General features: G+C 45.8%; 1 protein-coding gene across 1 annotated transcript; it reads left to right on the top strand.

Annotated features, from left to right (window-relative positions):
- The first annotated feature begins 796 nt into the window (after window positions 1–796).
- On the top strand, window positions 797–11,723 carry LOC138351092 (streptococcal hemagglutinin-like). Its single transcript, XM_069302719.1, has 3 exons — window positions 797–852; window positions 1,606–1,957; window positions 10,947–11,723. The coding sequence occupies exons 1-3, from the start codon at window positions 797–799 to the stop codon at window positions 11,721–11,723; spliced, it is 1,185 nt and encodes a 394-aa protein (XP_069158820.1).
- Window positions 11,724–12,260: the final 537 nt, after the last annotated feature.

Here is a 12,260-nt window from a genome sequence, read left to right as displayed (position 1 = left end):
CAATCTTCATCAATCAATCAATCTTCTCGTATCTCCATATTACACTGATCTTGCTACCGGAACTTTATGTTTCTTTATCAGAGTTGACTTCCAGAAGTCAAGATCTGGATTGAGTGCATGCGCATGCTGTCAATTTATCTTTTAAAGTCCGCTGTTCTTATCCCCTACATATCCCTCACTCATCACCACCACACACCCCTCACTCATCACCTCCACACACCCCTCACTCATCACCACCACATATCCCTCACTCATCACCACCACACACCCCCTTACTCATCACCACCACACACCCCTCACTCATCACCACCACACACCCCCTTACTCATCACCACCACACACCCCTCACTCATCACCTCCACACACCCCTCACTCATCACCACCACATATCCCTCACTCATCACCACCACACACCCCCTTACTCATCACCACCACACACCCCTTACTCATCACCACCACACACCCCTCACTCATCACCACCACACACCCCTCACTCATCACCACCACATATCCCTCACTCATCACCACCACACACCCCCTTACTCATCACCACCACACACCCCTCACTCATCACCACCACATATCCCTCACTCATCACCACCACACACCCCCCTTACTCATCCTCTCCACACCCCTCACACCCCCAACATCCGGCACTTGAAGACAATGAGTCCCGTTGTTCAACATATCATTTGACGTCGATCCTCACTTGTTCATCTCCATGGCCCGGTCATCACATTGGTCCGGTCACCTCATTCGTCCGGTCCCTTTGTTCTTATATACACGTTTTCAGGCGATGTCCAGTGACATCGTGTCTAATGTTATGGGCCTAGCTCATCCCTTCCCGGTCATGTGGGCGGGTCTCTCTCTCTGGGGTCTTAGGAGCGGGTCTCTCTCTGGGGTCTTAGGAGCGGGTCCCTCTCTGGGGTCTTAGGAGCGGGTCTCTCTCTGGGGTCTTATGAGCAGGTCTCTCTCTGGGGTCTTATGAGCAGGTCTCTCTCTGGGGTCTTATAAGCCCCCTCTCTGGGGTCTTATAAGCCCCCTCTCTGGGGTCTTATAAGCCCCCTCTCTGGGGTCTTATAAGCCCCCTCTCTGGGGTCTTATAAGCCCCCTCTCTGGGGTCTTATAAGCCCCCTCTCTGGGGTCTTATAAGCCCCCTCTCTGGGGTCTTATGAGTGGGTCCCTCTCTGGGGTCTTGCGGGCACTCAGCCCCTCTTAGCGAGAGACACTGGCCGTCGCTCCCGCTACTGGCTATTAATTACTTTTTTGGTTCATTATCATGGGAGGGGGGGAGGGAGGGAAGGGTCGCAGGAAGACCATCCCCCCTTCCACCACTATCTCCTTCTCTGTCCTTATTTTCTTCCCTTCCCTCTGTCCCATCTTCCTTCGCCCTTCTTCAGCCCCAAGTTCAATACCCTGCTCCGACAGATTGAACTTCTCCTCGTCTCTCAGCTCCTGTTCAAGCTCCCAGGTTTCCTCCTCCTCCTTCTCGTGAGGCTTGATTCTCCTCTCCCGTCATCTCCAGCAGCCTCTTCTTCCTCCTGCTCCTGCAGACTCTCTCACGCTAATCTTCCCTACCCCCTAATTCCCTACCCCATGTAGCAGATGCTGCTCTGGGGCGTCCAGCTCCCATTTGCCAGCCACGGTGCCTTACGCCAGTGGGAGAGCTGCGTCTCGCGTACGTGAAGTTCAACTTGGTTTCCAGTTACGTGAAGCTGAACTTGGTTTCCAGTTACGTGAAGCTGAACTTGGTTTCCAGTTACGTGAAGCTGAACTTGGTTTCCAGTTACGTGAAGCTGAACTTGGTTTCCAGTTACGTGAAGCTGAACTTGGTTTCCAGTTACGTGAAGCTGAACTTGGTTTCCAGTTACGTGAAGCTGAACTTGGTTTCCAGTTACGTGAAGCTGAACTTGGTTTTCAGTTACGTGAAGCTGAACTTAGCTTCATATACTCTTTTGTTATTCCTAAGTTTAATTATTAAAATTGGTTCCGCCGCCTCGTTAACTAATTTTCAAAGGGGATTTTTATTTTTTACTAATCTTCTCTGTAATGTGTACTTTCATCGCGGGCTCCTGCACGGGGGCTGTGCTTACCAGCTTTCAGTCTCTAAGCTTATAAGTTCTCGCTGCCTGTGCTTGCCAGCCTTCACTGCCTGTGCTTGCCAGCCTTCACTGCCTGTGCTTGCCAGCCTTCACTGCCTGTGCTTGCCAGCCTTCACTGCCTGTGCTTGCCAGCCTTCACTGCCAGTGCTTGCCAGCCTTCACTGCCTCTGCTTGCCAGCCTTCACTGCCTGTGCTTGCCAGCCTTCACTGCCTGTGCTTGCCAGCCTTCACTGCCTCTGCTTGCCAGCCTTCACTGCCTGTGCTTGCCAGCCTTCACTGCCTGTGCTTGCCAGCTAAGCTTATAATAATAAGTATATACGAGCAGAGTTCTCCTCTTTGAACGATACAGTAGATAGCCAGCCGTAATGTCCATATTATCAGTCATATGCTATCTATCAGTTATACCTTTAGCCAAGTCCGTATATATATATATATATATATATATATATATATATATATATATATATATATATATATATATATATATATATATATTTCTTCTTCGAGGATGTGGGTCCCTTTAATTAAACCAGTATTGGTACCCCTATATATATATATATATATATATATATATATATATATATATATATATATATATATATATATATATATATATATATATATATATTATAATTATATATATATATATATATATATATATTATATTTATATTAAGGAATTTCCTTAAGAACTTTTGTATTTAATAATACATCTTCAGATGGGTGAGTTACAAATACAAAGATTTGAACATATATTAGACAGGAGTGAAGTGAAGTGAGGTACAATGATAAAAATATGACTGGGATTGGGTGGGTATAAATAGGAGCTGCATCCTATGGGCCAATAGACCCATATATGGATTTTAATAGCTTAAGATAGAGAATATTGACAATGAATTAGTGAGACAAATGTGTATCAATGATCCTACTCAAATCGCCTTTAAACTGATCTATCAAAAATGAATCTAAATGATATAAACCACTGTTAAATGTTCCAGTTACATGATTTTGTAATCTGTATTAAAGCAGATTTAATTATGTTCCTATTGAAAGTGTTTTTTACAATTCGTTATTGAAGAAGCCATCTCTCAATTAATTTGGTGAGAATTTTCTGACAAATGAACAAACAAAGCATTAGACAATTGGCCAAGTCTTACAGAGTATTTATGTTGCGAAATTCTACATTTCAAATCTTTAGATGTTTGCCCAACATAGAACTTATTACAGTCTTTACAAGGTATTTTATAAATGACACAATTATCACTACGAGGGCTGTTCTTAACTAATAGTTTTCCAACAGTATTTTCGTAATTAAACAATACATGTATATCAAAAAGTTTCAAGGCCTTGTCCATATTTTCAAACCAAGAAAAATATGGAAAACATAATACATTCTTTGGGCGAATTTTCTCTCTGCATATATTATTATAATATGTACGACGTGCTTTGCTACGGCAAACTTCCAAAAAACTCAGAGGATAACAAAGCTTGAGACCAATAGAATCAATATTCTTGAACTCTTCATCTAAGAATTCTGGACTAACAGAATTTGTTAGTCCAGAATTCTTAGTTCTTAGATGTATAATTTGTTTTCCTATTTTCCTGTGAATGTAAATAACTGTATCTTCGTTGTATTCTTGAGTGTTCTGAAGTCTCTAAATATATTGTAGCTTGATTGTCTGTATACTGTTTACAATATCTAGTTACTGCTTTTTTCTAAGAAAAATCAACAGCTTTCATGCAATGTGTTACAAATGTACAAAGTAAACCACACGTAAACAGAATAGTTAACTTGAACACTCAGGAAACCCCCACAAGAAAGGAGAAAAGTTTACATCAACACATAGTAAACCTCCACAAGTTACCAGATTATCATCTATTCTGTGACAAGTGACCACCTCCATATATGAGAATACATTGCATGTCATAAATTATACAATAATTGAGCAATGCGATGTGTTGCTATACAAGAGATATTTACTATACAATATACGTAGGAGCCGTAATGGGGAAGGTTCGAATCTATGTATACAACTTTGTGTATAGTGAACTCTATGCAATACAACATGATTGTATATATTTGTGCTATTTTATTAAAAAAAAACAACCTGTGTGTAGTTCCAAATTATTTCTGGTTATGTTTGTAATTATTATTTTCATATGTATATTTTTTGAGATATATACAAGAGTTGTTACATTCTTGTATAGCCACTAGTACGCGTAGCGTTTCGGGCAGGTCCCTGGAATACGACCCCCGCGAAGAATCGTTGTTACAACCAAGTACACATTTTACTGTTGAGTTAAACAGAGGCTACAGTTAAGGATTTGCGCCCAGGAAATCCTCTCCGGGCCAGGATACGAACCCATGACAAAGCGCTCGCGGAACGCCAGGCGAGTGTCTTACCACTACACCACGGTGACTGGAGATATATTTAAATAACTTGTCTATCAGTTCAAAAATATTAAACTTGAATTCCACACTACCAGCCTACACTACCAACCCAAACTACCAGACCCCCACCAGTAGACCAATCCACCAACCCACACCACCACCAACCCACACCACCACCAACCCACACCACCACCAACCCACACCACCAACCCACACCACCAACCCACACCACCAACCCACACCACCACCAACCCACACCACCAACCCACACCACCAACCCACACCAGTAAATGATTTATCCAATAGACAAGTGGTAATTTGCTGCTCTAACGGATACATAAATATGTCTAATAAATATTTAATCTTTTTCATTAAAATTAATTGGAAGACAGTTAATTTATTAAACAAATATAACAACATTATGCACGAAACTTAAAATGACTTGAACAAATATGCGCGTGTAGAGATAACAATGAAGTCTCTTTTGACTTAAATACTTATAAATTAATTGAATTACACGAAATAGACAGTGAATGTTAGTTGTCTATTCATAGATATAGAATATTAAACATTTATTTTGAAGCAAATTCTAATCAAAAGAATTGGAAGTAATCACATAATTCTCAGGATTTCTGGGGTGAATTCTATAGTATTTTATTTGCATTCTAAATCGTTTAAAACCAAAGAAGATTTTGAGATATTAATTAGTTTATGAAGAAGTGTGTTTCTCCAGCTGGGATAAAATGGTCCTTCGTCTCTAGTCTTGTCAGCTGTTCCCCTGACATGAATTTCTTGAGTGGTCGCTCAAATGCTCCTCTGACATATATATATATATATATGTCGTACCTAGTAGCCAGAACGCACTTCTCAGCCTACTATGCAAGGCCAAATTTGCCTATTAAGCCAAGTTTTCCTGAATTAATATATTTTCTATAATTTTTTTCTTATGAAATGATAAAGCTACCCATTTCATTATGTATGAGGTCAATTTTTTTTTATTGGAGTTAAAATTAACGTAGATATATGACCGGACCTAACCAACCCTACCTAACCTAACCTAACCTATCTTTATAGGTTAGGTTTGGTTAGGTAGCCGAAAAAGTTAGGTTAGGTTAGGTTAGGTAGGTTAGGTAGTCGAAAAACAATTCATGAAAACTTGGCTTATGAGGCAAATTTGGCCTTGCATAGTAGGCTGAGAAGTGCGTTCTGGCTACTAGGTACGACATATATATATATATATATATATATATATATATATATATATATATATATATATATATATATATATATATATATATATCACTACCACCACCATCACTATATATATATATATATATATATATATATATATATATATATATATATATATATATATATATATATATATGTCGTACCTAGTAGCCAGAACGCACTTCTATGCCTACTATGCAAGGCCCGATTTGCCTAATAAGCCAAGTTTTCATGAATTAATGTTTTTTCGACTACCTAACCTACCTAACCTAACCTAACCTAACATTTTCGGCTACCTAACCTAACCTAACGTATAAAGATAGGTTAGGTTAGGTTAGGTAGGGTTGGTTAGGTTCGGTCATATATCTACGTTAATTTTAACCCCAATAAAAAAAGTGACCTGATACATAATGAAATGGGTAGCTTTATCATTTCATAAGAAAAAAATTTGAGAAAATATAATGATTCTGGAAAACTTGGCTTATTAGGCAAATCTGGCCTTGCATAGTAGGCAGAGAAGTGCGTTCTGGCTACTAAGTACGACATATATATATATATGAATTTTTAATTAACAAAGACTTAATAAATAAATTCGTTGCATTCCTGTAATTGCAGCAGAATTACATACTTATGGTAAACTTAAATACAACAAAAATGTCAATATCTCCCCGTCTACGGCACTAGATTTATCGCCCGTGTTGTACTGTAATTATTAACCTCACAAACTTAACCCCAAGAATAGTAGTCTGCTCAACAGCTAATCCACTTGGGAAAAGACGTAAAAATAAAGCCTTTATCCAGGCGTTTTATATTTACCTTAATTCGGGGTGTCACGGTACGCCAGAGGTGTTATAGAACCCCATAGGTGTTATGGAACGCCAGAAGTGGCATAGAATACCATAAATGTCCCGGAACACTAGTAATTTCCAAGTTGTCATAGAATGCAAGAAATTCGTTTTGTTGGTATGGGACCAACATTGGTCCAGACACTTTTATTTTTTATTATTAATATATTAGGTACATCTGCATTTGTGCAGCTACCCTAGACTATTTGATGGGGAGTACAGTGTGTCAAAAAGCTAGCTACGTATTGCTAAATAAATTCCATCACACAAGATGGTTAGTCATACAGAGGCATGTGATCAGTAGTCTGCACTGGCAGACTCTGGGTGCATTATGAGGATATCATCAACACAAGAGTGAATAAGGCAGCAGTGATACTGAAAGTCCCCATCTCGCAGGATGGTTAGTCATACAGGGCCATATGTTCAGTAGCCTGCACTGGCAAATTTTGAGTGCACTATGAGGATATCTTCAAGAACACGAGAGTGAATAAAGTAATTGCAAAGCTCCAGATACCTCATGCCAACTGGTCTGAAAGGTCTAATAACTGGTAATAAGTGCGACTTGTGTGAAAATCCAGGGGGTCGCCACACACGATTTGGCAGTCGGCCGCAGGCGCTCCCCGGCCTGGGTAATCACCGGACACACGGACCTCTTTATTGCGTCCCTTTTGTTCTCTCCTGTACGATAACTTTGACCCTGCTGCCGCAACTCCACAAAAGCGGGATAGTTGCCTTTTCGGCCATATCTTAGATTTGAAGAAGAGCTTCATTTCTGCATTACAATATACGAGTTTCTTATAGAATGAGCGATATAATTGGAAGCCCTAGTTACCAAGCGCTGCCCGAGGATATGTCTGATGGCTTCGTTTAGTGCACCAGAAAGCTGATTGTATAGATAGTCTATTAGAAAGAGAACATAAGAACACATTTCAAAAGGGGGCAGCATCAAAGTAACTTTGAGAAGAGTGTGAGAGGTGGAGAGGAGGTCATGTGAGACAAGACAAGGAGCTGGCGTCTGCCCAAACGATTACTCTGAGGCCAAGGGTCAGCCTGTGAGTGGCTTAACCAGTTCCTCATTGTCTCCTTGGCCACTCTATACTGTCTCCTGGTTAGTGTGTTCACTCTACACTGTCTCCTGGTTAGTGTGGCCACTCTACACTGTCTCCTGGTTAGTGTGGCCACTCTACACTGTCTCCTGGTTAGTGTGGCCACTCTACACTGTCTCCTGGTTAGTGTGGCCACTCTACACTGTCTCCTGGTTAGTGTGGCCACTCTACACTGTCTCCTGGTTAGTGTGTCCACCCTACACTGTCTCCTGGTTAGTGTGGCCACTCTACACTGTCTCCTGGTTAGTGTGTCCACTCTACACTGTCTCCTGGTTAGTGTGGCCACTCTACACTGTCTCCTGGTTAGTGTGGCCACTCTACACTGTCTCCTGGTTAGTGTGTCCACCCTACACTGTCTCCTGGTTAGTGTGGCCGCTCTACACTGTCTCTTGGTTAGTGTGTCCACCCTACACTGTCTCCTAGTTAGTGTGTCCACACTACACTGCCAAAGTAGTTATTGTGACTATATTGAGGAAAAAAATAATTACAGTTATTAATACTTATTGTAAAACAATTATTATTTTTAATGGTTTTGCATTGAATATTATCATCATCAGTATCAAATTAGGCACAAAAAGTGATAAGTTATCAATAATTTGATTGACATTGTGTTCACTCCATTGGACGAGGAGTTAAGACTGACTGTTGTTGTTGTTTAAGATTCGCTGCCTGGAACAAAAGGTTCCAAGCAGCACGGGCTATGGCGAGCCCGTAGATAAAGACTGACTCTCTCCGTGTTAATCATGTGTGTTCGCACTGAGGTTATTATTATATGTGTATAATGAATTATCATGGCTACACTGAAGCCTAGTCATGCAGACTAACTCCTCAGCAAGTCATGGAGACAGACTCATCACTAGGTCAAGCAGACTAACTCATCACTAGGTTAATATTTCATTGTGCATAAATAGCGTGATGATTGATGATTGATTGATGAAGATTAAGCCACCCAAAAGGTGGCACGGGCATGAATAGCCCGTAAGTGGTGGCCCTTTTGAGCCATTACCAGTATTAGTGCGATGCTCTCTCTAGTACTTATATACTCTTAGTTCAGTCGACCTGACGCGAACAAACGAACGTTCTCTGTGGTGTTTCTCTGTGATAGAAAACGGTGCACTGACAACGTCTTGAGAGAGGACTCTTTTATTTATGAAGGAACTGAATGAGTTTCGTACAATGCTATACTTTACAAGAAGTCGGGTCCAACTCTAGGGCCCTGCCTCATAGCGGGTGTTACGAGACCTCTGCTCCTAATTCATTCCGGCCGGGAACATTTGAAACATACACAGTTTCAAATGTAAATATGACAGAGCCCAGTAGGCTCAGGCATCTGTACACCAGATGATTGGTAGTTGAGAGTCGGGACCAAAGAGCCAGAGCTCAACCCCCGCAAGCACAACTAGGTGAATACTTACACAGGGTGATAGTGGGCGAACTTCCCTGCCTCACCGTGACACTACGGGGACCTTCCCTCCCTCACCGTGACAGTACGGGGACCTTCCCTCCCTCCCTCCCTCACCGTGACACTACGGGGACCTTCCCTCCCTCACCGTGACAGTACGGGGACCTTCCCTGTCTCACCGTGACAGTACGGGGACCTTCCCTCCCTCACTGTGACAGTACGGGGACCTTCCCTCCCTCACTGTGACAGTACGGGGACCTTCCCTCCCTCACCGTGACAGTACGGGGACCTTCCCTCCCTCACCGTGACAGTACGGGAACCTTCCCTCCCTCACCGTGACAGTACGGGGACCTTCCCTCCCTCACTGTGACAGTACGGGGACCTTCCCTCCCTCACCGTGACAGTACGAGGACCTTCCCTCCCTCACCGTGACAGTACGGGGACCTTCCCTCCCTCACCGTGACAGTACGAGGACCTTCCCTCCCTCACCGTGACAGTACGGGGACCTTCCCTCCCTCACTGTGACAGTACGGGGACCTTCCCTCCCTCACCGTGACAGTACGGGGACCTTCCCTCCCTCACTGTGACAGTACGGGGACCTTCCCTCCCTCACCGTGACAGTACGGGGACCTTCCCTCCCTCACTGTGACAGTACGGGGACCTTCCCTCCCTCACCGTGACAGTACGGGGACCTTCCCTCCCTCACTGTGACAGTACGGGGACCTTCCCTCCCTCACTGTGACAGTACGGGGACCTTCCCTCCCTCACCGTGACAGTACGGGGACCTTCCCTCCCTCACCGTGACAGTACGGGGACCTTCCCTCCCTCACCGTGACAGTACGAGGACCTTCCCTCCCTCACCGTGACAGTACGGGGACCTTCCCTCCCTCACCGTGACAGTACGAGGACCTTCCCTCCCTCACCGTGACAGTACGGGGACCTTCCCTCCCTCACTGTGACAGTACGGGGACCTTCCCTCCCTCACCGTGACAGTACGGGGACCTTCCCTCCCTCCCTCACCGTGACAGTACGGGGACCTTCCCTCCCTCACCGTGACAGTACGGGAACCTTCCCTCCCTCACCGTGACAGTACGGGGACCTTCCCTCCCTCACTGTGACAGTACGGGGACCTTCCCTCCCTCACCGTGACAGTACGGGGACCTTCCCTCCCTCACCGTGACAGTACGGGGACCTTCCCTCCCTCCCTCACCGTGACAGTACGAGGACCTTCCCTGCCTCACCGTGACAGTACGGGGACCTACCCCCCCCCCTCACCGTGACAGTACGGGGACCTTCCCTCCCTCACCGTGACAGTACGGGGACCTTCCCTCCCTCCCTCACCGTGACAGTACGAGGACCTTCCCTGCCTCACCGTGACAGTACGGGGACCTCCCCCCCCCCCTCACCGTGACAGTACGGGGACCTTCCCTCCCTCAGCGGTCCCCCCAGCCAGGCCATAGAAGGGGTCCTCCTATTTCCATATGAAAGACCGGGTCTCAAAATTATCGGGTGGCCCCCAACCGGTGATTATATGCCCAGCAACCGACCGAGATTAAATTATTTATACGGACCGCCATTCAGGGCCTTTTTTTGTATCAAGTTCTTAAGTCTTTGATACTCGTTTTATTATGGTCATGGGGGTAATTAATGCGGGTCGTGCGTTCGTTTTTTTGTGGCGAGTTAATGAAGAAGTGCGGGGGTAAAGCTGTTATTACGTCTGTCTTATATGGGAGGCGCATGCTTTACTGCGCAGGCCGGTGACCGCGCAATACGCGACTAATGAATTCAGATATTAATTAAGAGAAGAGATGGGGATAAAAAGTAAAACGGTGGAGGTGGCCCGCGTTCGTTCACCGCCCCTCACCCTTAGCGCCCCTGTGGAGGTAACGGCTGTACTGACGCCCCTGTGGAGGTAACGGCTGCCCTCAACGCCTCTGTGAACGCAACGGCTGCCCTCAACACCCCTGTGAACGCAACGGCTGCCCTCAACGCCTCTGTGAACGCAACGGCTGCCCTCAACACCCCTGTGAACGTAACGGCTGCCCTCAACGCCCCTGTGAACGCAACGGCTGCCCTCAACACCCCTGTGAACGCAACGGCTGCCCTCAACGCCTCTGTGAACGCAACGGCTGCCCTCAACGCCTCTGTGGACGCAACGGCTGCCCTCAACACCTCTGTGGACGCAACGGCTGCCCTCAACACCCCTGTGAACGCAACGGCTGCCCTCAACGCCTCTGTGAACGCAACGGCTGCCCTCAACACCCCTGTGAACGTAACGGCTGCCCTCAACGCCCCTGTGAACGCAACGGCTGCCCTCAACACCCCTGTGAACGCAACGGCTGCCCTCAACGCCTCTGTGAACGCAACGGCTGCCCTCAACACCTCTGTGGACGCAACGGCTGCCCTCAACACCCCTGTGAACGCAACGGCTGCCCTCAACGCCCCTGTAGACGCAACGGTTGCCCTCAACACCACTGTGGAAGCAACGGCTGCCCTCAACGCCCCTGTAGACGCAACGGCTGCCCTCAACACCACTGTGGAAGCAACGGCTGCCCTCAACGCCCCTGTGGAAGCAACGGCTGCCCTCAACGCCCCTGTGGACGCAATGGCTGTCCTGACGCCCCTGTGGACGCTTTGGCCGCTCTAAACTCCCCGGTGGACGCTATGGCTGCTCTCGACGCCAGGTACGGGAGGTGGAAGGGGGGACGAATGCCCCCCCTCGACGCCTGTGGTAGGCGAGGACTGCCGGGCTCACCGCCCCACCACCCTTCAGCGCTCCCACAACAATCATGACCAGCTCAGGAAAGGCGCACGGCGCACATTCTCCTAAATTCAATTGTATTGAAAAGCCAATTAGAAGCTCTGCGCACTAAGCTTCCATTCTGCGCTTGTTACTTCTCGACCTCGAAAAGTTAAACAGTTAAAGACACAATTAGCTAACTGTCCAGTCCTTGTCCAGTCCCTTGTCCAGTCCCTTGTCCAGTCACACCCACACTGTGTAAGTCAGCACCACACTGTGTAAGTCAGCACCACGCTGTGTAAGTCAGCACCACGCTGTGTAAGTCAGCACCACACTGTGTAAGTCAGCACCACACTGTGTAAGTCAGAAAAACACACTGTGTAAGTCAGCACCACACTGTGTAAGTCAGCACTACACTGTGTAAGTCAGCACCACGCTGTGTAA

Source organism: Procambarus clarkii, chromosome 48 (genome assembly GCF_040958095.1).
Source record: "Procambarus clarkii isolate CNS0578487 chromosome 48, FALCON_Pclarkii_2.0, whole genome shotgun sequence".
Taxonomy (NCBI): Eukaryota; Metazoa; Arthropoda; class Malacostraca; order Decapoda; family Cambaridae; genus Procambarus; species Procambarus clarkii.
Note: the sequence above shows the minus strand (reverse complement) of the source record. Positions and strands in the feature narration are given on the sequence as shown.

What these genes read in the sequence shown, in the direction of transcription:
- LOC138351092 (XM_069302719.1), top strand. Translation starts at nt 797, where the DNA reads ATGTCCAGTGACATCGTGTCTAATGTTATGGGCCTAGCTCATCCCTTC. An exon ending in GCTCATCCCTTCCCGGTCAT is followed by an intron (nt 853 to 1,605) that starts GTGGGCGGGTCT and finishes CCCATGTAGCAG; the next exon opens with ATGCTGCTCTGGGGCGTCCA. An exon ending in TTAGCTTCATATACTCTTTT is followed by an intron (nt 1,958 to 10,946) that starts GTTATTCCTAAG and finishes CCTCACCCTTAG; the next exon opens with CGCCCCTGTGGAGGTAACGG.